Below are 25828 nucleotides of genomic sequence, written 5' to 3'. Positions count from 1 at the left end.
GTGGTGGGAAAGAGTTTCGTTGTGACCTCTGTGGAAAACCTGTCAGTTCGCAAGCCACCCTAAAAACACATCAACGTAGACACAGTGGAGACAAACTGAAATACTGCAAAGAATGTGGGAGAAGCTTCACCACATCACGTGACTTAAAACAACATGAACTGATTCACAGTGGGGTTAAAAAGCACCTCTGTGATCAGTGTGGGTCATCCTTCACCACTGCAGGTGACCTTAAAACACACAAACGAGTCCACACAGGAGAGAAACCATACAAGTGCAGACACTGTGACAAAAGCTTCTCACAATCAGGTCATCGTAACTATCATGAACGTACACACATGGAAGGAAACTACAGCTGTGACCAGTGTGACAAGAGCTTCAGGAATCTCAGTTCATACTCCAAACACAAACGATCCCACGTTACTAATAAACTGTTTCACTGTTACCAATGTGCCAAAACATTCACTTCATTGTCTGCTCTGTGCAAACATCAGCGTGATCACTCAGGGCTGAAATCACTCCCATCACTGGATCACAGTGAATCTGAAGAGACAGAAAGATCCTCTGGTTTCAGAGTCAGACTCAAAAAGCTTGAGATCAGGCTCCACAGAGTTCAGATAGAATCATTTAAACTTGTGTTGAACTGAACTGGTTGCTGGGCTGAACTTCTACATAATACAGATGCACATGGGATCTTATTTTCTGTCCTTTTACTGAGTCAGTTTTGTCCTTTTTTCTCTGTCCTGGTTTTGCTCGTCTGTAAATAATTGAAACTCAGTCAAATAGTTCATTGTTCTCCAGCAAAACGTTTTGGAAACTCATGTTTAACCTTTAAAACTCTGACATGTTTTAGCACACAAGGCTTCATCGGGGAGTTCACTCATGATTGGACCATGAAAATAAAGGTTTTTAGCTCTTTCAAAGAGAGTCTTGGAGGTGTTTGATGTTTTTGTTTTTTCTGAAACCACCTGAAAGAAAAACTATTTTTCTTGCTTTATGTAGTGTGCAAGTTTTTAATGTTTCTTTCATCTGTGATGTTCTTGAATGTGTTCACATGAAGCTGGTACAAATAAACTGTCCTTTTAGCTTTAGCTCCTAATTTATTCATTAGTTATGGATGTAGCACAGCAGCAGTTTCTTGATTAACACATGGAGGGTTCAGGATCTGATGGTAAATAATGTTTTGTGTCCTTGTACACATCATACAGCTCAGCTGTTCCACAGATGTCAGGTTTACACAGTGGGATGGTTTGTAAGAACGCAGCTCTCCTGTGGATAAATCCTTACTCTTAGCCTCAGGACCTCACACAGTCCCAGCAGGTTGGTCAGAAGATATGTCCCTTATACCAAAACGTCACAGAGTCTCCTTTGCTGTGCTGTTTTCACAAAGAAATGTAAACTGAAGACCTGCACTTACTGAATCTGCTAAACTAATTAAAACATTGTGTCTCCATGATTGAATCTGCTGTTTTTGTCCTGCTGTTGGTAGAAAGCCGGTTAATGCTGAAATGAACTGGCTGCATGCATCTCTGAATGTAAATTGGTGCACTATTAGTAGATCACTCTGGAACGGTGTCATCACCCTAATTTGCCCACTTAGTAAATCTCACTCATGGCCAAGAAATTGAAATAAATCTTGTTTCCCTGCTGGATAGTGATCCACTCTAACTCTGCTCCTCCTTCCTGTTTAGGATTTCTGTGACTGAAGTAAAATTCCCTCCATCCATCACTTATCCCAGCTAACCCAAAGTAAAATAAAGTTTTGCTCATCTTAAAAAAGCATTACAATAATGGGCATTACCAATGCAAACTGAATAATACAGAAGATGGAAGAATAGACTTTGATCAGTTAATAAAGCTCATGATCTTGATTCATTGTGGCTGCTACACAGACACTTCTGGGTCACTTCTCTCAGTTAGTTTTGGTGAGGAAGGTTCCTGACTGTTGGACCACACCCCTGGTTTCATGAGAAATTGTTTCAGCCATGATTTCTCTTCCTGTATTTCAGAGTAAAGACTGGAGTGACAAATGGAAACATGTTTAAAAAACGCAATGTGAGAGAGATGTCGAGGTCCTTAGAAGTGTGTGTGTGTGTGTGTGTGTGTGTGTGTGTGTGTGTGTGTGTGTTTGTTGCTGTTTCTCTGTATATCATTTACTGAGTTGTTTTGTGTTTTATGTTGCTTGATTTATAGGTTTATTTTATTTTGCTTTAGTGAATGCACGGCCGCTTGCTGTGGGGGCTAGTGACGTGTGGTGGAATTCCCTCTGATGCATATGAGTATGGAGGACCACAAGAGCCATGCGCATCGAAATAAAAAATTCTGTGCTTAAATAATGAATTGCAGAATAAATTCTGCATTTGTAAATTTATTTTTGAATTCCAATTTATTAAACTGCATTTCAAAATCCTTTTTCCATTTGCACTTTAATAAACTGCATTTCAAAATCCATTTCCCTTTCCTGTTCGCTCAGGGATTAATTTCTGTATTAGTTGCTGGATTAGCTCTTCGATTAACAACTTCCTTGCGGCTATTCAAATTAGCCACACCGTGGGATGTAAGGAGCTCTCTGATTGGTTGGACAGATACAGGCTGTCTGCCTGGATTTTTCTAGCTCATAGCTTCGCCCTGCTAAGAAGCGTGCGTGCTTGTACAAAGGCCGTTCAGCCTCAGGATTTACACTCGGCTCGACACGGATATGTGAAGAATGAAGGGACCCTGCAGCGAAACAGAGAGCCCAAAATCTGACTGAGTGCCTGTTTTCGCAGTTGAAGGTAACGTGCTAACATGGCTAACGCTTATGGCAAGCCATTAGTATGGCAAGCCAATAGTGCCAAAAATCGCCACTTTTCTAACCCGTTTGGTTAAGAAATGGCGTAAAAAAACGCCGTTTAATCATTCAAAACGCCGAAAAAAACGGCGTTCTGTTCCGACAAATGCCATTTTTTCCGAGTCTCACATGGCGCCCTGAACGCACCATCCAAGTGACGTAAAAAGCGGCGTTCAAAGACAGACGGAAACGCCAGCTGTAACGGCGTTTAAAACGGCGTTTTATTGAAATTATGCAGGGCACTCCCCATGGTCCCCTTATCCAATTACTTTCAACTCATTTCACCCAATCAAAGAAGAGGAAGTGCAGACCACACTAATGCATCACCGATTCACCTTGCTGCTAAGCGATTGCCTATTCAGTACCAGTGCTTGTCACAGTATTGACTTGTATTATAATCCTGTGGAGGTAAGCATCAACGACACAGAGCTCTCAGTTCTCACTCCTTCTTTATTCTTCTCCAACACCAACTGCACACATCGCGCCACACAACACAGGAACACACTTCCTTAACACTGGGTGTGAGTGGAGCCCTCTAGTGGTCCACCACACATGCCCCCCCTGAACACCCAGCAGAACTAGTCCAGGACCCGGGGCTTAAGCAAACGGCCGGAACGGCTGAACTGGGGGGGGTGGGAAACTGACAGAGGGCAACCCAGCCCGGGAGCGAGGCTGGCACTGGCGGTCAGAAAAAGCTGCAGACGACTCAGACTCCGTTGATTGTGGGTCGCTCCTGGGGGAAAAACAGAATCCATCAGCCCGGTGGCAGGTGGGCGGCCGCGGCGAGGGGCCTGGGCCGGGACCACCTGATCCTCTTGCATAACATGTGCAGGCTTAAGTCTGTCAACAGAGACAACCTCCTGCCGACCGCCAAAGTCCAAAATGAAATGTTTGTTGCCTGGTTTAAGAACCCTGTATGGCCCGTCATATGGTGGACGCAGCGGAGTCCTATGGGCATCGTGCCTGACGAAAACGAAACGAGCAGAGTCCAACAAACTGGGAACAAAAGTGTCAGGCAGGCAGTGGTGCACAGGACCAGGAACAGGAAATGAGTCTCTTGGGGGGCGAAAAGGCAACAAAGAGGTATCGAAACATGGGGGAGGGCTCTCAGGTAAGAATTCCCCGGGGACCGGAGGGGCTGGCCGAGGACCAGTTCAGCCGGGGAAACCCCGAGGTCTTCTTTAACAGCGCTACGCAATCCCAGCAAAACCCACGGAAGACGGTCGACCCAGTCGCCACCTGTTAAGGAAGCCCGGAGCGCGGCCTTAAGTGACCGGTGAAACCGTTCGCACATCCCGTTAGCTTGCGGGTGGTACGCCGTGGTGCGGTGGACCTTGACCCCAGGCCGTCAGCCATAGCAGACCAAAGCTCAGAAACAAACTGGGGGCCCCTGTCCGAGGTAATGTCAGCAGGGGGACCGAAACGTGAAACCCACGTTGACAAAAATGCTCTGGCCACCGTCACCGCTGTCGAGGACGCCAGGGGTACCGCCTCCGGCCACCTGGTGGTGCGGTCCACCACAGTCAAAAGGTGCGTGAAACCCTGTGACTGCGGCAAGGGACCAACCAGATCCACATGAACGTGATCGAAACGCCTACCGGGGACACGGAAAGGTTCGAGGGGTGCCTGCGTGTGCCGGTGGATTTTTGAGCGTTGGCATGGGATACAAGCCGCCGCCCATTCCTTCACCGTTTTGCGAAGGCCCGGCCAAACAAACCTGGCGCTGACCAGCTTAATCGAGGCCCGGACGCCGGGATGAGAGAGGGCATGCACCGAGTCAAAAACACGCCGACGCCACGAAAGGGGAACCACTGGGCGGGGCGGCCGGTGGAAACGTCGCAAAGAAGGGGCGGACCGCCGTCCCACACCGGGGTGTCCTCCAGCATGAGGCCCGTTTTCGTTGACTGAAGGGCAAGGACGTCCGGGTCAGCACGTTGTTCAGCGGCCATGGCAGCGTAGTCGACGCCGACATACACCGGAGAAACCAACACACGTGAGAGACAGTCAGCGACATGATTGGACTTACCAGCCACATGCTGAATGTCTGTGGTAAACTCTGAAATGGCCGCCAACTGGCGCTGCTGGCGTGCGCTCCATGGGTCAGAGACCTTGGACATCGCAAACGTCAAAGGTTTGTGGTCAACGTATGCCGTAAATTTGCGACCCTCGAGGAAAAAACGAAAATGTCGTGTTGCGAGGTGCAGGGCCAGCAACTCCCTGTCAAAAACACTGTACTTGAGTTCAGCATCCCTGAGCGTACGACTGAAAAAGGCTAGCGGTTGCCAGAGACCTGAAACCCGCTGTTCCAACACCCCACCCACTGCCACGTCGGACGCGTCGGTGGTCAGCGCGATCTCCGCCGACGGAAGCGGGTGGGCCAGCAGGGCGGCGTCAGCCAGTGCAGACTTGGCTGCGGAAAACGCCTGGATGCGTTCCGGCAGCCAGTCAACAGGATCTTTGGCTGTTTTACCTTTTAAGGCAGCATAGAGTGGCTGTAGCAGGTGGGCAGCTCTGGGGAGAAAGCGGTTGTAAAAATTTATCATCCCCAAGAACTCCTGCAACGCTTTAACCGATGTAGGACGCGGAAAAGCTGAAACGGCCCGGACTCTGTCGGGCAACGGAACCACACCTTCAGCGGAAATGCGGTGCCCGAGGAAATCCAGAACAGGCAACCCAAACTGGCACTTGGAAGGGTTGATGATCAGGCTGTGCGCTGCCAAACGCTGGAAAACCTGGCGCAGATGGGACTCGTGCTGGCTCGCTGAGCAGCTGGCCACCAATATATCGTCCAGATAAACAAAAACGAACGGCAGCCCACGCAAAACAGAGTCCATCAGCCGCTGAAAGGTCTGGGCGGCACCTTTCAGGCCAAACGGCATGCGCAAAAACTCGAACAAGCCGAAGGGGGTAATGACAGCGGTTTTAGGAACGTCTTCGGCGCGCACGGGAACTTGGTGATACCCCCGCACCAAGTCAATTTTAGAAAAAATCGACGTTCCAGCGAGATTGGCAGAAAAATCCTGAATGTGGGGGATGGGGTAACGGTCATTCTCTGTGGCATTATTCAAACGGCGGAAATCTCCGCATGGCCGCCACCGACCGTCCGATTTGGGCACCATGTGAAGCGGAGAGGCCCATGCACTGTTCGAACGCTGTACAATGCTAAGGCGCTCCATGGCTGCAAACTCTTCCCGAGCGACGGACAGTTTCGCGGGGTCGAGGCGGCGCGCGCGCGCGAACACCGGGGGCGCAACCGTGGGAATATAATGCTCAACCCCATGCTTCGTTACCGTGCTAGAGAAATTAGGGACAGACAGCGATGGAAACTCTAAAAGCAAACGCTGAAAAGCATCCCCGGAGGTCACTACATTAGCCCGAAACAGGGGCTCGGCAGCCCGAGTAAAACAGGGTAGCGAAGAAAACGAGAGAGCATCAATTAAACGTCTGTTAGCAACATCGACAAGCAGTCCATGAGCACACAGAAAATCAGCACCTAAAATAGGTACAGAGCTAGCGGCAACAACAAAGTTCCATTGGAAATCCCGGCCATGAAAACAAACAGTCACCAACCTTTCCCCAAACGTTTTGATGGGAGAGCCATTAGCTGCCATGAGCTGCGGTCCACAGTTCGCTGCTAGTCCGTCGGCAGCGGTAGGGGGAAAGAGGCTCTTCTGTGAGCCGGAGTCCACGAGAAAACGTCTCCCGGAGCGCGAGTCCTCTATGAAGAGCAGCCTTTCTGTATTGCCAGCGGTCGCGGCTGCTACGGCGCGCTGGCGGGTCCGTTTCCCTGGGCCGTGAAAGCGCAAGGCGGCAGGCAGCGACGCGCTCTGTCGCCAAAACGCTGATGGTAGAAACAGATGCTCTTTCGGCGGTGCCGGCGTGTAGCAATCCCCGCCGTCAGCAAGGGGGCGGATGCTCCAGGGGAGGCAGGTGGAGGCGTGGAAGGCGCCGCCGGCGAGTCCGTAGCCAGGGCGTGAACGTCGAAAGTGCGGCTAGCCAGGAGAATGCGATCCGCTTCTTCAGCCAGGGAGCGATAATCCTTCGCAGGCAGAAGCGGGGAGTTTGCGAGGACAGCTCTCACTGCGGCCGGTAGTTGGCGGAGGAAGAGGTGGACGAAGAGGAATCCCCCGTCATCCGGCCCGAGCAACGATAGCATGTTCTCCATGAGCTCGAGCGCGGTACCGCCACCCAAGCCTGACAGGTTGAGGAGCTGTTCGGCTCGTTCAGCGTCGGAGAGGGCATAACGCCGAAGAAGCAGCTCTTTAAGGGCGGCGTATTTCCCTTGGGCGGGTGGGTCCCGGAGGAGCGTCATCGCGCGACGGGTGGCCAGCGGGTCGAGCAAGGCCACCACATGGTGATACTTTGTGTCGTCAGCCGAGATGCCGCGAAGGGCGAACTGAGCCTCCACGTGAACGAACCATGACGGGGGTCATGGAGCCAAAAGTCCGGCAGTTTCAGCGCCACAGCGAACGTAGCTGCAACAGGAGGCGGAGGTCCGGTGGCCGCTGATGCATCCATAGCGGAGTCAGCGTTATCTGCGGCCCGTTGCATGCTCGAGTCAGGGGTCACCAATGTGGAGGTAAGCATCAACGACACAGAGCTCTCAGTTCTTACTCCTTCTTTATTCTTCTCCAACACCAACTGCACACATCGCGCCACACAACACAGGAACACACTTCCTTAACACTGGGTGTGAGTGGAGCCCTCTAGTGGTCCACCACAATCCCACTATGCATTTTGATGTGTTTAAGGCATGATCAAGCAAACAAACGACAGAATACTTTTTCTGAAACCTTAACTGTGGTACCTGTTATGGCAGCTAACAGGTAATGAGCAGAGCTAGCTTTCTTATTTTCCTCTTTACTTCTCTTAACCTTTAATTTATGTCTTAGCAATCAGATTCTGCCATCATGCGTTACCACTTCGTGCTAGTTATGTTGACTTTTCTCTTCTTTTGTCTCCACTTTTTTCACCCGTATTTGGACACTCGGCGCATGGCTCTTTTGTTTACGTTAGGGATCAGCTGTTAGCGCTGCACCCTGCAGCTGCGCTACCGGCAGACAGACCCTACGTCCCCAGTGAGGGAAGAGACATGGGTGATGTCTCCCGAGAAGGACACCTTACACACCATCTCTCCTTCCTGTAATCACTGTAAATGTGAGATCGCTCCCTGATATGATCGAGGAGCTAATGACGCTAACCCGGTCACAGTGGCAGTACCCCGACACTGCCCGGTACTCCCTCTGTGAGTAGGCTGCCCGGCTTCCAGCTGCTGCGGGCGGACAAGACGAGAGACAGCGGTGAGAGGAAAGGAGGGGGGCTGGCAGTGTTTGTTAAAGACAGTTGTGGTATCCCTGGGCACATTGCTGTGAAAGAACAACTCTGCAACACAGACATTGAGACATTAGCCGTTAGCATCCGTGGAGGCAGCCTGTGACTCTCTGTGGTCCGCAGACTGCAAACGCAATCTCTGAGAGCTCTTCTTCTAATATCAGGGGACTTTAATCATGTCTCGCTGGACTCCACACTGCCCACCTTCACCCAGTATGTGACCTGCCCCACCGTAGGCAATAAAACATTGTACTTAATGTATGCCAATGAAAAAGTGGCATACAGTTCATCACCTCTCCCTGCCCAGGGAAGATCTGATCGTAACCTAGTGCGCCTTGTCCCTGTGTGCAGCCCTTAGTGTGCACGGAGCCACTAATCACCCATGCAGTGCAGAGATGGTCCGTGGAGGGCATATAAATAAATAATAAAAGCAAATAAATGACAGAATTCTTTTTTTTAAACAAGTGGAGACATTAACTTTGATCAAAATCCTTTTGTGTTCAGTTTAAATTAATACCACTGTATAATAGCCTTCAAATTTAATAATGTTAACAGTATCTGAGGAATATTTTTGCCCTTTCAACATGCATTAAAAAAAACAGATATGCAGTTTTGAATAAGACCTGTATGTACGTTTTCTGAAAAGTGATGTAAATAAATAATCTCAAAAACATGAAATAATAGTTTCCCATGTAAACTGGAGATGTCCTTGTCAATGTCATCAGAGTACTCTGGATGTCTTAAACGAATTTGAAACATAAAACCAGAGAGTGACACATGACATCCGATACATGAGCTGCCTCATGTTGCTTCCACGTGGGGAAAGAATGAAAAGATAAACCATTTTCAACCTTATTCCCTTGCCGGTCGTGCGATCTAACTTTACAACCAACCGCACAGCAAGTACGAACCATAGCTGGTGTTATCCGTGTACTTTCGCTCCTCTTTCGCTAGCGCTTTGTTTGGCCCAGAAACATGGCGCCTCAACCAAAAATCCTGGCCACGCCCCCTCTCGTAACATCACGCTCCAAAAGCCCTATTAGGCTAATCGTTGTGTCACTTCTGGTATTTCAGACAATCCCTTTCCATCAAGGATTTTTAATTTGTTGTGGGATTTTTTAATTTGTTGTGGGTTTTTGTAATTTGTTGCGGGTTTTTTAAATTTGTTGCGGGTTTTTAATTTGTTGTGGTTTTTTAATCTGTTGCAACTTGCACTTCCCAGCCACCGTAAGAAAAGGAGTCAGCGTCCAGATGCAGTGCAAACTTTGTTTGACCTCTACAGTCATTTCAGCTTACAAGACTTCGGCGTCTAATCTAAAAAAACACATTGAGGTAAGAGGTTTTACGTGTACAATATTGCTTTCTTATTTTTCATGTGTGTTAAGGTTATTAGTTTGGCTAAGATATTGTCACTGCCATTGGTTAGCCTGATATTAAAATAAGACGGAGCTAGCTAAAGTGTGTGTGTGTGTGCATGCATAACTGAGCTACAATTCGTAGGAATGTTTTAGCTTATTATTTGGACAACCACCGTCCTTGCAATAAATTAAATTTGTAGTCATTTAAAACTCACAGGCCTACAATCAGCTGGCCTATATTAAAAAAAACAAAAAACTGGCACACAGTGCTGAGCTGCATCTCAAATTAATCTTCCAGCTCTCAGCTGACATGTACCAGAGCCCGATTGATGGATCAGTTGATCAGTATCATTGGCCTGATATAGGTCTATCATGGTGACATGGCTCGTAATCAGTAGGGTTATATGTTTCCCAACATGATATATTTTTTTAAAGAACATAATGTGGATTGTTTTTATTTGTTAGCTGTATGGGCAGCATTTTTGTGTATGTGATCCCTTTTCTTAAATTAGATTTGCTATATACACATATTTTGCTCTCTTAGTATTTTTAGGACCTGACTGATACTGAAAACTTTAGGGTGATACTGATAAAAAGGAGTTAAATATTTAGATACTGATACATTGGTCGATACTCTTTTTACAGATAGTATACAGATTACAGAACTTAGAATGTATACAGAAATACATGTTTTTTGCAATGATCGTTCAAAATTGGTTTACACTTGTGAATAAATACAGCAATATATCTGCAAAATTTGACCAAATTCACCACTCTTTTATACTATGCTAAACAATCAAAAATTAGCTCAAGTCTAGTTGAATGATGTTTTAAAAATGTATTTTCCTTTAGTGTTAATCACAGTGATGTTATGAAGTAATGTATGAACCTGACGTATGATAATATTTATCTCTACAGAGGAAACATCCATCGAAGATTGAGCAGTACAATATCACTGTGGCATCAACATCTCGTCAGCGAAAGACCACAGCCACACCAAACAAGCTCTCAGCAAATACACAAGCCAAGTTACCAGACCTGATGTTGAGAGCTGCAAACAAACATGTTCCACAAGCAACTGTTGACAAGCTTGTCATCAATTTCATATGTGAGGGTCTACAGCCATTTGCAGTGGTAGAATAGCCATCCTTCAAAGAATTGGTTACCACATTACAACCTCAAGCCAAAGTCATCTCCAGACCCACTGTCCGTGCCAGAATCTGTGAAGCTCCTGATCACATGAAGATGACTTTGGTTGCAGCATTGGATAAAGTCAAATTTGTTGCTACCACTACTGATTGTTGGTCAGCTCATCAGAAAAGTTACAGCATGAATGACACCTACAAGAGGCTCTCCCGTGCAACCTTTGCAAAATGCCAGGCCATTTGGAACAAAACTGGCCGGTCTCATTTGGCTAATGAAGTGGTAGAGGACAAGTGTTGTGTCTAAACTCAGACCCCGCTGTATCCAGGACTTATTCCCATGAAAGAAAAACAAGGCAACAGCGTTCGATTGATTACTTGCGCAAGGGAGGCCTCGTTGGTATCTTAGCTCATCACGAATGACCCCGACGATGGCCTCCTCTCGCTGCCTTTTATTGAGAGACAGTTCACACAAAACAATAGTACCTCCCCTCATAAACCCCCTTGGTTACAAAGACAAAGCACTGTATACATGTGTGTGTGTGTGTGTGTGTGTGTGTGTGTGTGTGTGTGTGTGTGTGTGTGACCTCCTGCTGGGCAGGAAGCTTACATCAAAAAGACCTTCACAAGGATGTTGCCTGTAATAAAAGACTACAGCCCCCCACCCAGAACCTCGAGAATCTGGGGAGGGGGACAGTGGAATTCTTTTCATCCTACAGTTAAACAATGTAGAAATGGATGGTAAGCATAAAAATGACAAACATTTAACAATTCACTCTAACAACAAGTGTGAGCTACAGATCATTCGTCCCAATGCAACACGGTGGAATTCAACCTACCTTGCCATTGAAAGGATAATACACATCATTGATGAGAAGGGGGAAGATGCCATCAGGAGCATTTGTGAGGAGTTCAAGGTGAAAATGTGAGTAAAACCTACCAATATGGTTGCAAATTTTGGGAATTTTCCTTAATGGATGGTTAAAAACGTGAGCAGACTCTTAATATTAAATCAGAAGATCCCTATTATAGTCATGGTGGGTTTTGTTGTTGTGTCTTACAGGTTGAGTCCTGCAGAAGTTGCCTTCCTTAGGGAGTACTGTACCACCATGAAGCCACTGGTGAAAACTTCAAACATCCTTCAGTCTGAGTCCACTTCCTTTATGGGATGGCTCCTGCCAGTAATCCAACAACTACTGTCCAAACTTAGCAGGCTGGAGACATCAAGCAAGACGTGTGTCCCACTCATCAGAGTCCTGCAAGATGGCCTTCAAAAGCGTTTTGGACTGATGATAGAGGATCCAGAGTTGGCTGCAGCTGCAGTCCTCTTACCCAAGTTCAAGACTTCCTGGACTGACAGAGCAGATGTAATAGAGGCTGGTAAGGATTCATGTGATCCCATTTTTGTGTATTTTTACATTTGAACACATGCTTAAGTGAGTATTTCCCCTAATACGTTGTAAGTTATTGATGGTCTGTCCTGAATACTAAACAATCCTTTTGTAGAATTTGCCGATTTTAAATTTGTGTTCAGGAATAATCACTGAAATTTAAATACAGGGTCCGTACGGGTGCTTGAAATCCTTGAAAATGCTTGAATTTTAATGTTGTCTTTTCAAGGTTTGAAAAGTGCTTGAATTTTAGATGTGGTGCTTAAAAGTGCTTGAAAGTGTAACTGTATTTCATTCACCACAAATAACTATCTGACTGAATAGTTTTCTTATCAGATAGAGAAATAAAATGAGTCGCAAAATGTAAAAGCAAAATTTCCCCGCCTGGGCTGCCCTGTGTCTATTTCAACTTGTGACCCCGCCCCTCCCTCTGCCAGTCGGTGATGAGTGTGCTAACATACCTGTAGGTTGCTGTTTTAATGAGTGTTTGATGGAAAACAACAATGGCGGAGTTTGCGCTCTCTAGTCGCATGATAGGTGAGTGCTAGTAAATAATTTTCCAGTACGTGTACATTACATATGCTATTTTTTTAAAACTATGATTATTATTTTGCTAGCTATCAAACTCGCTGGAGAAATGATTGAAATGCACTGAGTGTGATGCAGTATGGCAGCGCTATTATGGAATATGCTGTGAACTTAGCTAACATTACTTAGCAGTAATATGAGTTAATTTGCTCAAGTGAAAGCTTTAAACATTAGGTCTGTGAAGGTTCTCAGTCATCCAGGTCATCGTAGTCAAAGGAGTTTGCAAAGAAAAGCATCTGGACTTCTTTAAGTTGCTTGAAGACGTTTCACCTCTCATCCGAGAAGCTTCTTCAGTTCTAAGGTCAAATGGCCGAGAACCCGAAATCCGAAACCCGAAATCCGAAACCCTGGCTGATTAGGTCCCACACCCGCTTTCACACCTTGGCGCATGTGATTAGAGGATCACCAGGGGGTCCTTTGTCCCTCCTTGGGGGGATACTCCCACTGGGTTTAAATCTGGGACTCTCGGCCATTTGACCTTAGAACTGAAGAAGCTTCTCGGATGAGAGGTGAAACGTCTTCAAGCAACTTAAAGAAGTCCAGACGCTTTTCTTTGCAAACTCCTTTGACTTCAAACATTAGCCTGATACATAACTAGCCAACTTAAGGCTTTCTGATTAACCCTCTGGGGTCGACGGACCCAGAGTCTCCATTTCAACTTGGGTCGAACGTGCGGACTTCAACCTAAATACCAGTTTTTAATTTGTGTTGTTTGGGTTTTTTTCGGAATACAATAGTGGCGTTTACTCCTGGAAGAAACGGTAAAAACGGTGTTTTCTAGTGAGAGCGCTAGCAAACACGCTTTGCTTGTGAGTGAAAAAAGAAAAGGAAAAAACACTCCTTCCCTACTGGTGGAAAAATGTACCATGTCGACCAATCAAAAAATGATATGGCAACATGTGGCATTTGGTTGTTTGGGAAGAGAGGGAAGTTTTAGAGTGACCGGCGAGAGAGAGCGAATTAGCGAAAGAGAGAGAGAGTTTTGATACGTGAGAGATTTGTGACGTTTACTGTGTTTGGAGTCTCAAGTTAGTGTGTTGTCTTGTGTAGTTAGTGTGTAGTGTAGTCGTTGTTTTGTTTTGTGTGTCAGTTCTACAAGTGAATGTCACAGTTCCTGCAAAAAAGCCACCAAAGGCAGATTGCAGTGTAAACGCTGTCCCCACATGGAAAACAGGAGTGACACACCTACTGTCAGACCTGCAGGATTTACCATACCATATAACTTTGTTGTTTGCAAAACTTGTGGATATTTTTTAAAAATGTACAATTTCTATTTGCATTTCAAGTTATGAAAATGATTCGTTAAACATGCTTGTGGTTTTTACAGTCAAAAATATCACTTTCTACTCGTATTTTAAATTTTGTCTGAATTTAGATAAATTGTGCTGACACATTATGTCAAAATGAGTAAATAACAGATTGGCAAGATAAACAGTTTTTTTTTTTAAACTTTTTATTTTGTACTTTTCCAAATTTATAGTTCACGCAGACAAAAATATGAAAAGGAAGAGAAAACAAACAAACAAACAAACAAACATAAAACAAAACAAAACAAAAAATGAGGAAAGGTCCCTGCCTTATGGAACTGAATGAGTCTTGTAGGTTATCCATTTTGCCCACTGTTTTCGATGTTTGTCAGATTTCAGTCTCAGAGTGTAGGTCATTTTCTCCATTATATATATTTCCTCGATTGCATCAGTCCATTCTTCCAATTTTAAAGGGTCACTTTTCAGCCAGTTTTTTGTTATTACCTTTTTGCTTGACAACAACATAATTTTAAACAAATAATGGTCCTCCTTTCTTACATTTCCCCATATTCCAAAATACATTACTCGTGCCTCACACGGCACTTCATACCCCAGCACTCTCTTCATTGTTACTGCAATGCTTTCCCAGTAAGGTTTGATATGTTTACACTTTCAAAACACATGAGAATGATTGGCGTCCCAGTCTCCACATAATCTCCAGCATCGTTGGGATGTTTTCAGCTGCTTGCTTTTAATATAAGGAGTAATAAAGAACCTAATCACATTTTTCCAGCCATATTCTCTCCATCGTCTAGAGCTGGTGGAATTATGCTGTGTGAGACATACGGATCGCCAGTCATCCTCTGACAATTCAAGATGTAATTCAGATTCCCACTTTTGTTTGATATATAATGTTTCATTCCTATTCAAATTTTGCAGACCATTATATAATTTCGATAAAATTCTTGATGGAGGATTTTTATATGCACCTGTTATTATTTCTATTATCTGGCTTCCTTCTCTCAAGAGCTTCTTACTAATTTCTGTATTGTAAAAATGTCTTAATTGAAAGTACCTAAATAAATCTGATTTATCCAGTCCAAATTGTCTCTGTAGATTCTCGAAGGATTTGAATGTTTTCCCGTCTATTAATGTGCACATTGCTGTAATCCCTTTATTGACCCATCTTAAAAATGTACTGTCCCATTGTCCACTTTGGAATTTTCGAGAAAATGCAGGCCAAATCAACAATTTACAGTCTTCTATAATTCTATATTTCTTCACTATAATCCACCAGAGTTTAATAGTGAATTCAGTAATAAAATTTGTGTTCATAGACTGTATAGTTTCCTCTCCCAATCTTGCTTGTGGATAACATGATGAGCAATAATTTATCTCCATATGCTTCCATTTTGAGATATAATCCGGGGAACACCAGTAAACAATGTATCTCAGCTGGGCTGCATAGAAATATTCCTTGAAATTCGGGAGGGCAAGTCCTCCTTTTTCTTTTCTTAATTGGAGTATTTTAAATCTTATTCTTGGCTTTGCCCCTTTCCAAATAAATCTACTAACTAATTTATCCCATCTAACAAATTGTGCATCTGGTATATGGCAATGAAGTGAATAGATACAGTAGTCGAGGAAGCACATTCATTTTTATTGCCTCTATTCTTGAACTAAGGTCCATGACAAGGGGAGCCCATTTAATCAAATCTTTTTGAATTGTATTACTAATCTTTACATAATTTGCCTCGTATAGTGTACTTATTTCACTAGTTAGATAGACACCTAAATATTTGATCTTATTTGAATCCCATTTTAATTTATATTCGTTTTGAATTGAATCTTTGGGGAAATAATTCAGACAGAGTACTTGAGTCTTTAAGATATTTAGTTTATACCCTGAATTTTTGCCAAAATATTTTATTGCTTTAATCAATCGAGGTCGTATCAGGATCCTGTAGGTATATAATTATATCATCAGCGAAGAGACCTATTCGTTGTTCAACTTTAGAAACTGAAACCCCTTTTAGGTCTGCACTTTGCCGTATATACTGGGCCAAAGGCTCGATATACAGAGCAAAAAGGGCTGGACTCAGGCAGCAACCCTGCCTGGTTCCTCTGAAGAGCTCAAAACTGTCTGTCAGGTCCCCATTTATTTTAACTCTAGCCAATGGCCTGTGGTACAAGGATTGTATATACTCGATGAAGATACTGTTAAAGCCCATTCTTTTCAAAACAGCAAAAAGAAACGTCCAAGAAACTCTATCAAAGGCCTTTTCAGCATCTAAGCTCACTAAAGCTGTTGGGATTTTCTCTTTGTTAACTTCGTTAATTATATGCAATGTGCGTCGTATATTATCTTGTGTCTGTCGCCCCTTAATGAATCCTGTCTGGTCTTCATCCACCAAATCTGGGAGAAACAGCTCTAAGCGTCTTGTGATTATGGATGTAAATAATTTATAATCCACATTTAAGATGGAGATTGGGCGATAAGACTCACAGTTTTCCTTGTTTTTACCTTCTTTTGGTAAGACTGATATAATGGCCTCTTTCCAAGAGGGTGGACTTTTAGCGTGTTTTAGTGTCCAGTTAAAAGAATCTATCAAAATAAGAGCCAAGTCCTCTTTAAAAGTCTTATACCACTCATTGGGATACCCATCACTCCCTGGACTTTTGTTAGATTTCAATCTCCTTATTGCCCTATCCAGTTCTTCCTTAGTGATTGGTTTAGTTAAAAATTCATTTTGAGTTATCCCAATAGAAGGAAGGTCTAACTGAGCCAAGTACTCTTCAATTTCTTGTCCATTTTTCTGGTCGGGTTGATTATACAATGTTTTATAGTATTTTTGAAAGGCATTTTTTATCTGTGTTGGTTCATATAGTAGTTCCTTAGTATTTGGATCTCTAATCTTATTAACTGCATTACTTATTTGTATTGATTTTAATCGTTTAGCCAGTATTTTGGTTCCTTTGGAACCAAACTCATAAAATGTTTGTTTTGTGAATCTCAGTTTCTTTTCTATTTCCTCCATAGACAGATCGCTTAGTTGTTTTCTTACATCTTTAATGCTTTCAGCCAAGTTGGCACTCATATCTGTATGTTGTTTTTTTTCTAAATCTCTTAATTGTTGTTCTAATTTAGATAAACAGTTTTTAAAGGTGAAATATAGAGGCCAAATCAAAAGTAGTCAAAAACGGCCAATTATACCCTGGACACCAGAGGGTTAAAGGCTAAAAGCAAAGTTGTCACCAAGTACTGTTTATATTTGTGTGTATTGCTGCAGCTTTTTTAAGTATTAACTTGGTGCCTTTGGGTGAAATAATGGTAATATGAGGGACCGATCCATATGGTCACAAAGAATAGCCACGTGTTTCTGTGCTACCAAAGTTCCCCGGCTTTCATTCAAAATGTGTTTATCGTCAGCACCTACGCATTAAACTACTTAAACATTGTAAATGTCTTCACGCTCACACTGAGACCTGTGGGGCACTATCAGCCACTGAGACAGTACACACATTTATATGTGTATTTGTATATGTGTGCTGGAAAAGCTTGAAAAGAGACCTTGAAAGTGCTTAAAAAGTGCTTGAATTTGACCCTGAAAAAGGCGTATGAACCCTGTAAATAACAAAATCGTGTTATCTACTTGCAATTACAGCCTTGGCATACATTAAACAACATCTTGAAACGACGGAGCATGAGAGTGAGGATCAGCAAAGAGAGTCATCTGATGAAGATGAATTCTTCTCCAGACCAATCTCCAGAAGGCTGCAAAGTGCAGCTGAGCTTGATGGTTATCTTGCTTGTGCCACAGACACCATGGAGCTGCTGCACTCCTTCTCAGCCATCAAAAACCTCTCTCTTAAACTGAACACAACTCTACCTGCTTCTGCTGCGTGTGAACGACTTTTTAGCTGTGCTGGTTTACTCTTCACAGCCAAACGAAGTCGGATAGCCTCTGTTAATTTAGAAAACCAGCTCTTGCTGAAACTGAACAAAAGGTTCAGAAAGTAAAGTGTGACAGAAATGCTAAGAGTTTAAGACACTTACCTGCCTGTTGTTCAGTGTATGGGGAAAAGTTTAAACGGTTCTACGCATGTTCAGAAACATTTTTGTCATTGTTTTAACAAACAAAATTCCTTCTTTTATATCTACATTTATGTACAAAACAAGTTACCTTTCTATACCTTGTTCATCTGAAAAATGTGCTTTGAACATAAATATTTATACTGGTGAATCGAGTTGAATGCCTGCTATTGACGACAGAATAAAACATCAGTCTGTTAAAAAGTAATTAATACTCTGAGTAGTTTTTGAGAAGAGTACTTTGTACTTTTACTCAAGTATTTTTTTTTTTACACCAGTACTTTTACTTGTAATTGAGTACAATTTAACCAGTGTAACAGTACTTGTACTTGAGTACAAATTTTGAGTACTCTTTCCACCTCTGGTCAAATAAGTCCCAGCTGCTGGATGATGTATTTAAATGTTTAGTAATATTTTTAAACACACATGATTTTTAAGTTGTCACCTCACATCTGTGAAACGTTGCCTGTAGCTTCCTTGTTTTCTCCTCTGTGCAGAAGTCCTGTTTTGTTTTCCCTGAGAGGCAGTAATCTGAAATAGAATCTGTGGAGGAGCTATCTGACCCTCTCCTGTTAGCGTTTGAGCTCAGATCTTCACTAACTGATAAACTCAAGATGATTAGTTCACTGTAAGTAAAATAACTTAAACTGGCCTTCCTGAGCCCTGTGTTTGAGTCCAGCCTGCACATTAATTATGAAAATTAGTATCTATGCAATAAATTCAATCAGCTGTTTTTCCAGCACAACACATTCATTTTTCATTCATATTTTTAATCCCTCATGTAAATATTGACACTTAACCATGTGATATGTTCAAGCATTTTAATTCACCTGGTTTATATAATATATATATGTGTATATGTATATATATATATATATATATATATATATATATATGTAGAGAGAGAGAGAGAGAGAGAGAGAGATTCCCTTGGTCTGTGGAAAGCCCTTCCACAGACCAAGAGCACAGGGACTCTCTGTGACGTGATCAGTTTCGTTCATGTTAACCTGCGGGTGTTGATTTTATTAGTGGTTTGCACCTCCTACATGTAACTTTATGGGGGTTTCCTTTCAACAGCTGTCTGCAATTAATGGGTGACCCAGTTCTGTGGTCAAATCTGAAAGTACTTTCCTCTATGACTTTTGTTTTTAACAGCTTTTAATGAGTGGTCACCACAAAAACCACCTGTATTAGATGCTTAAGATTACTGTTTTCTTTAATACTCCACTGATCACATACAAAATACATGATGATCCATTTCCAAACTTTATTAATAAATCATTTGAACTCAGGGGAAAATGTTTGTTTAAAAAGCAGGTGGAAGGGTCATAAAGAGAGGAAGATAGAGGAAGCCATGACCATGATGTCATCCACTGGTTTTGACTTTCATTATCAAGTGTCATCATTACAGCCATCGCGGTGTTTCGATGGGTGAAGTCGTTAACCAGTAACCATATCGTGGTGTCACAGTTCTGGTCATTTTGATCAGGCATTTTCAGTTTCTTGTATTTTGGTGTTTTTTCTGATTCTTTCGTTGTCCTGTTTAGAATATTATACTCCTAAGTTTCATTGTTATTCTGGTTAAGAGTTTTGTTCTTAGGTTTACTTTAGTGTCTAGTCTGTGCCTGTCATATTTCCTGTTTTACTTTGAAGGTCCGTGTCTCATGTTAGTGTGTCGAGTGTTACTCTCCCCTGTGTTGTCATTATGTTTCATTGGAGTCAGCTGTGTCCTCATGTGTCTGCACTTCTCCTGATCACCTCATGTGTGTATTTAAGTCCTCAGTCTCCTCGTGTTCAGCATCGCTACGTCTGTGTTCCCTCCCATGTTCCAGGTTACTCTGTTTTATTCAGTATTTATATTCCATATATATATATATATATATATATATATATATGGAATAATTCTGGAGTGTGCTGCCTCACATCCACTGTCCTGGACTACAGTTGGTGGCAGTCTGCAGCTGCATGAGCACAGTGGTTAGAGTGGCCCTAGGTCAAGATGATGGACTTTGAGTCCGTTCAAGCAGGAGACGAGAGATTTGAGGCAGCTAAAGGAAAAGATGATGGAGGTAATTGCAGTAATCACATTTTATATTTTGTCTCTCAGTGATTCAAAATCACTGAATCATACCTGTTTGTTATCCTAAAAGCAGAGACACAATACATTTTATCATATAAATACTAAAATATTAGGACATGGTATTTATCTTATCCTGAGATATTAAGTTCCCCCCCTTGTTGTTATCAAATAACAGCTAAGAGTCATTCACCACCTCTATGGTTTCAGATGATGTGGTAATAAATCATCTATGAAGACATAATTCCACTGCAAAGGCCACAAAGAGAGGGAGTCGCCGTTACACATGGAAAATCTTTGACTTCCCTTTAAATTGCAGCTTGCTCACAGGAAATCGTGCTGCCTGCACTCATAATGTGTTTTTTGTTCAAAGTAACGTCTGATTGTCTTTATTTCCTGGGTGATGACCTTATGACAGCAGGTCAAACCCAAACTATGAGTGAAGGAACAGGCTGCACAGCTGGTCACAAAGAGAGAAAAGAAGAGGTCAGCAATGAGATTGCTCATCATGGTTAGCTTCTATGTTAGTCAGCAACATTATAAAAATGGAAGGAACTCAGAGAACATTAGTCATACTTCCAATAACCATTACTAGTAAATATTTGAGATTCCTGGTGGTTTCCTATTATGTTGTTTTAATGCACAAGTTTTTTTCAAACCTGCCATAAATATGCTGTAGTTATAAAACCACATGTATAAACTACACAGAACACAACTTAAGATCATTTAAAATGGGATGTGAACAAAAATGATTACATTATAATAAATGAATAACAATTGTATTGAAGAAAATGTAAAGATGTACAAATATGCTTTGAAGAAAATCTAAAACCTCAGTTCTGGTATCTGCATCCATCTGCGCCCTATTGGCAGTGACTCATGGCTAATAGGGAGGAGATGTGGGAGTCGCACAGGTCAAAGGGACCTGTTGGTTATGCAAACAGAAGAAAACATCTGCCAAAGGAGGTGAAAGACTACAAACCTACAAAAATGGGACAGTTAGGATACCATTCTCAGTAGACTGAGAGCCACCAAAATCCTGGTGTGTGCCTCCATCTTTGACTATTTTCAAGTCTTTGTGAAAGCACTTTGCTTTTTGAGTTTCTCTTTCTCTATAAAACATCCTTGAATATTAACTTTTTAAAAGTATTTTAAAGAAAATCAGGCCTTCAGCTACAATTTGTGAGACGACAATAAACCACACACAGTCGAAGGACTGCGCTGATTCCTCAAAAGTAGCTGTCTGTCAACTAAGACATCTATAAGGCATCTAAGAGGACAGAATCACAGCTTCTAAAAACCAGTTTAAGCCTCAAAATGCACAAAATCATTATTCAGAGAGAGCAAACCAGACAGAAAGGATTTAAATCAAAGTGAAGTCAGTCTGATGTGGTGAACAGAGTTTCTAAACACTGTGGCACAGCTGGATATACAAACAACAATAGGAGGAGGACTCTTTAAAGATCGATCGCTTCAGTTATTTAAGCTGATCAGACTTCTCACTCTTTCTGTGCCTGAGACTCAAACAAATAGGTTTGACATCACATTATTCTTTTTTACACTGACACCACTTTAAAACAAGGTTTCCATGATGTCTGTTAATGTCCTTGTAAGATGGACTTCCACACACGCAATGTTTGTGCTATTGGATATCAGTTTTTATAATTACACGCACATATAATGACCCACAGTCTGTTCGGCACTGGTCTCAGCTCTCCATTCTCATGCCAGTCTCTCGCTTCACTATAAGGGTAAAAGAGATTGTCATCAGTTCAAACGCTACCAGCTGTGGCCCCACCTGCCTCTCCAGCACCGCCCCCCTTGAGCTCACTGCACCACCTCTCCCTTGCAGCTGAGCCAGGGACCACACCTCCGCAATAGACCTGTTAAATCTTGTCTCATGCCTCATCTTCACCTCCTCTGCTGTCATCTGTAGTGGGAGGGACTAAGATGTGAGGAATAGAGTTAATTATGTGCAATCTAACGAATGACAAAGACGTATGTTTCTTGGCAGACTTGGGAACGCCTCAGTGTTTCCCTAAAGGAGCTGGAGTAGGAGGCTGAGGAAAGGGACGTATGAGTGTCTGTGCTCAGTCTGCTGCTCCTGCAACCCAACATTAATGAAAGTATGAATAAAATATGTATTTGTGAATAACTTTTCAAGTGATTTCTGAATGTTCACTTTTACTTCTGCCATATCGGTTAAATGCTGCCTCCTGATGTCCTGTGATCATGACATCATCATGAAATGATCACAGCAATAAGTATTTTGTTGTCTGTTATAACACCCACAGCAAATGGTAATTAATCACACAGACCATTAAAAAAAATCTGATTTCAGAAGCTTTTATTGATTTGTCTTTGTTCTCAGCTTGAAGACAGAATAACATTCATATTTAATGACATTTGTAGTATATTTGCTAATTCTCACCAATCACTAGCTGGCGTATCTTTACTCATTTCTCTGGATTATCATGAATTCTCCCAATCCTTACAAATGCCTTTGTTTGTTTCTCTATTTTACATTCTTTAAATGACTTACTGTTCAGTGTAATAATTTTACTGTTTATTCCTTACTGTGAAGCAATTTGGTGTACCCCCTGGTTTTAAACATGTTATATAGTAAAATTGTTTTGTATTGTATATATATGTGAACACAAGACTGTTAAAGCGCTATGAATAATTTGCAAAAAATAATTTACATTTCTTAACAAATATTTCTGTCAAAGTGTGAACTAATAAATGAGCAGAAATGTTTCCAGCAGCTGCTTTACTTTATCTTTGTTTCATCGTTTTCATCATCTTTACTTAGATTAAATCTATGAAAATCAGCGTGTGAATTAAGAAACCTACGAGACATGTAAGATGACATTTAGTCACTGCTTCTAAACACTGTGGTGCAGCTGGAATATACAAACTATAGTGGGAGGACTCATTAAAGATGAATAGCTTCAGTTATTTAAGCTGAAAACATTGGAGGACACAGCAGAGTTCTCTGTGGTGGTGAAAGAGAGAAGGTGACATGAAGAAAAAGAAGAAGCACCATTAGACAGATATACACAGTGTCTTTTTATTACCTATAGTATAATCTTCACACTTTTGCTAGAGAGTCACTGTTGGTTTTTCTAAACTTTGTGTCCACATTTTTATAAATAATTTGTTTCTCACCTCATTTATTTTCCTTTTAAGCCACTCGGTGTTTGGTCTGAGGAAAAATGTTCTTCCACTGCTTATTTTAACCCTGGAAGAAGAAAAAACAGAAGAATAAAGAAAGAAGTTTGGAGAGAGGAAGACAAATCAAAGGATTAGACATTTTCATTTTATTGTTAACTGAACATGTGCAGTGTCCATTTTGCATTATGCTGTGAGAGAACAGCTCAGGTTTCCTCCAAGCTCATAAGCACAAACTCACAGATTCCCCAACATCACCAAATTAGAAACAATCACAGAGCAAACAGTAGTGCTGTATGTTAGAGAGGGGAACATTTATCTGCTACATCAAGGTTTCAGTGCAAATCTCATTTTCATTGTTGTGTTTGTGGAGTTTTAATCAAAAATCAATTTCTACATTTTATTTGGTTTAAGTGAATTTAGAAGAAGTTCTACTTACTCATAGCCAGGAAGGCAGTCTGGTCTGTCGCGTTCAAAGCAGCTGATGATGTTTTTTGCACATTTAGGTGCAAACGTGGTTCTTGTACTTTGGTTAGAATGGTTTTTATAGCAGCGTATCCCCACGTGGTCAGCTCCTGCAGCACATCATCACACACATTGTCATTATTCTTTGAGCCTTTCAGATATCATGGAGAATGAAATAAACAACTCTCAAATGTTGTATAAATAATTTACTGATCCAGTTACTATGTGTAATATGAAAAATTATATAACTGACAAAAATATAGCTGGATTTAATCAGTAATATAAAATGTGTAGTTGCATTTTAAATTTATCCAGAAACAGCTGCTCTGTTACAGTCTGTGATAGTTTTAGTCTCTTTTCACACAGTTAGTTCACAGTTAGCAAGTTACATTAAGGTCAGATAGATTTATAAACGTGTTGAGAAACAGACTTTTAGCTGTTGTTACTGAGCTTTGACAACAGAGCAAACTCCAGAAATAAAAACAGTACCTGATACAGAGATGAGCATCATCACACTCAGGGAGATCAGCAGAATCAGGCGGCTGGTGGAGAGACTCGAACACATCTTCAGACGCTGAAAGGCACCAAATCTGAGTCTGGATCTGAGCTGTGAACAGGTTTGTTACCAGCTGATGAACTTGTCAAAGTGTGCGACTTTATGATATTCTGACCTGTAGTTTTTCACAGAAAGAAGAACTGTATCATTTAAGTAGACTACTCTGAGGTCATCATTTACTGAGAGACCAACAAACAACCATCGACAAGCACATCCACTGTGTTATTTAGTGTGCCCTTTCATACTCATTAAGCCCTTATTGCTATTCATACAGAATCCAATCTCAAATCAATAAATTCAGAATAAAGGTGACAAGAGGTCAATATCAGAAAATATATACAGAACTTTATATATTAAATCATTTGTAATTAAATTGTAATTAAAATGACCCTCATATGAAATTAAAGAGTAATGGTACCAACAGGACTCCTTTAACCTTTTTTAGTCACAAACACACAATAGCATGAACACAGTCACACACAGGCAAGTATTACATGCACTAAACATCTGGAAACAGGAGAAACTCAGAGCATCCTGTCATCATTTCATGAACACAGGGGCAAACTTCAATGAGGTATTAAGCCTCCACTCAGGGATTGTACTTTGCCCGGCTGTCGTATTGCACCATGCCAAACAAAATAACTGAAAACACGACTGTAAACCCGAGACCATTGACCTGACTGAAATAAGTACAATGGAAAGGTGTAAGAAGAGAGAAAAGTGGGGGGGAAAAATGACAATATCACACAGAGATCATCCTACAGTTTAGGCTGCATAACTGTACCAGTATATATTTACAGTTCACAGTTTTTACAGGACATTTCACACCTTAAGCTGAATGATACACCTGCCACACAGCATGGTTAGTTTCTTGTTAGTCAGTACTGACAAAAACTAAATACAAAAAATACAACACACAGTTCATTTCAAATCTTTCAGTAAAAGTTTCATGATCCACAACATCAGAACATTTGCTTTGTTCCTCGTCTTTCTTTTACTGTGAGCGTGGTCCTGAATGCCAACCAGCCTTATCTAACTCATTTTTCAGTTTCCATATTGCTTACCAACAACGTCTAAAGATCCACACACCACATCTGCTGACAGCGACGCCTCTGTGATGGGTCCTAAAGCCTTTCTGGTAAAATCTCAAAACAATGATTCTGTTCATCTGGACGTAGTGTTTTCAGTGGGAGAAACATTTTTTCACTCATCCTAGTGAATTTTTCAGTCTCAGCTGATGAAGGTTTGGCGACATAATAAACAGCACACTTACATAATGACTGAAACCAGCACCACTGATTAACAACAGGACATAAGGTCAGTTCGAGTCCTGCATTGCTGTGTAGCTGTTTTGCATAGAGTAGTTTATAATCCTCAGACAAGCTACCATTGACAGAGTGTGCGAGGCACAAAAGCACAAGTTACTATTGTTACTTTGGAGATTATATAGATGTTTCCCTTTTCTTGACAAAATGTCATCATACAACATGTTGCCCAGTCTCAAACAAATGCCTCCTCCACTCCTGTTATGAGCAACTGTGACAATAAATTTCAACTCATCCCAAGATATTGATGCATCATT

General features: G+C 42.0%; 1 protein-coding gene and 1 long non-coding RNA gene across 5 annotated transcripts; one reads left to right on the top strand and one right to left on the bottom strand.

Annotated features, from left to right (window-relative positions):
• The first annotated feature begins 2777 nt into the window (after positions 1-2777).
• On the top strand, positions 2778-18185 carry LOC106097579 (uncharacterized). Of its 3 annotated transcripts, none has more exons than XM_025903486.1 (6): positions 2778-3235; positions 9381-9490; positions 10435-10952; positions 11446-11583; positions 11722-12038; positions 17550-18185. In XM_025903486.1, exons 3-6 carry the CDS (start codon positions 10756-10758, stop codon positions 17903-17905), a joined length of 1008 nt encoding a protein of 335 aa, XP_025759271.1. In that variant the 5' UTR covers positions 2778-3235; positions 9381-9490; positions 10435-10755; the 3' UTR covers positions 17906-18185. The 3 variants fall into 3 exon arrangements, with proteins under 3 accessions (XP_025759271.1, XP_025759269.1, XP_019212539.2); XM_025903484.1 differs by lacking the exon at positions 2778-3235 and adding an exon at positions 7687-8127; XM_019356994.2 differs by lacking the exons at positions 2778-3235; positions 9381-9490 and having other exon boundaries at positions 9513-10952.
• Positions 18186-22384: 4199 nt separating this feature from the next.
• On the bottom strand, positions 22385-25385 carry LOC102077651 (uncharacterized). Of its 2 annotated transcripts, none has more exons than XR_002061393.2 (5): positions 25311-25385; positions 24180-24297; positions 23665-23800; positions 23223-23295; positions 22385-23049 (listed from the first exon to the last, which is right to left on the bottom strand). It is a non-coding gene; the product is annotated as an uncharacterized LOC102077651 (long non-coding RNA). The 2 variants fall into 2 exon arrangements; XR_002061392.2 differs by having other exon boundaries at positions 24180-24361; positions 25311-25383.
• Positions 25386-25828: the final 443 nt, after the last annotated feature.

This window comes from Oreochromis niloticus, linkage group LG3, assembly GCF_001858045.2.
Source record: "Oreochromis niloticus isolate F11D_XX linkage group LG3, O_niloticus_UMD_NMBU, whole genome shotgun sequence".
Lineage (NCBI taxonomy): Eukaryota > Metazoa > Chordata > Actinopteri > Cichliformes > Cichlidae > Oreochromis > Oreochromis niloticus.
Note: the sequence above shows the minus strand (reverse complement) of the source record. Positions and strands in the feature narration are given on the sequence as shown.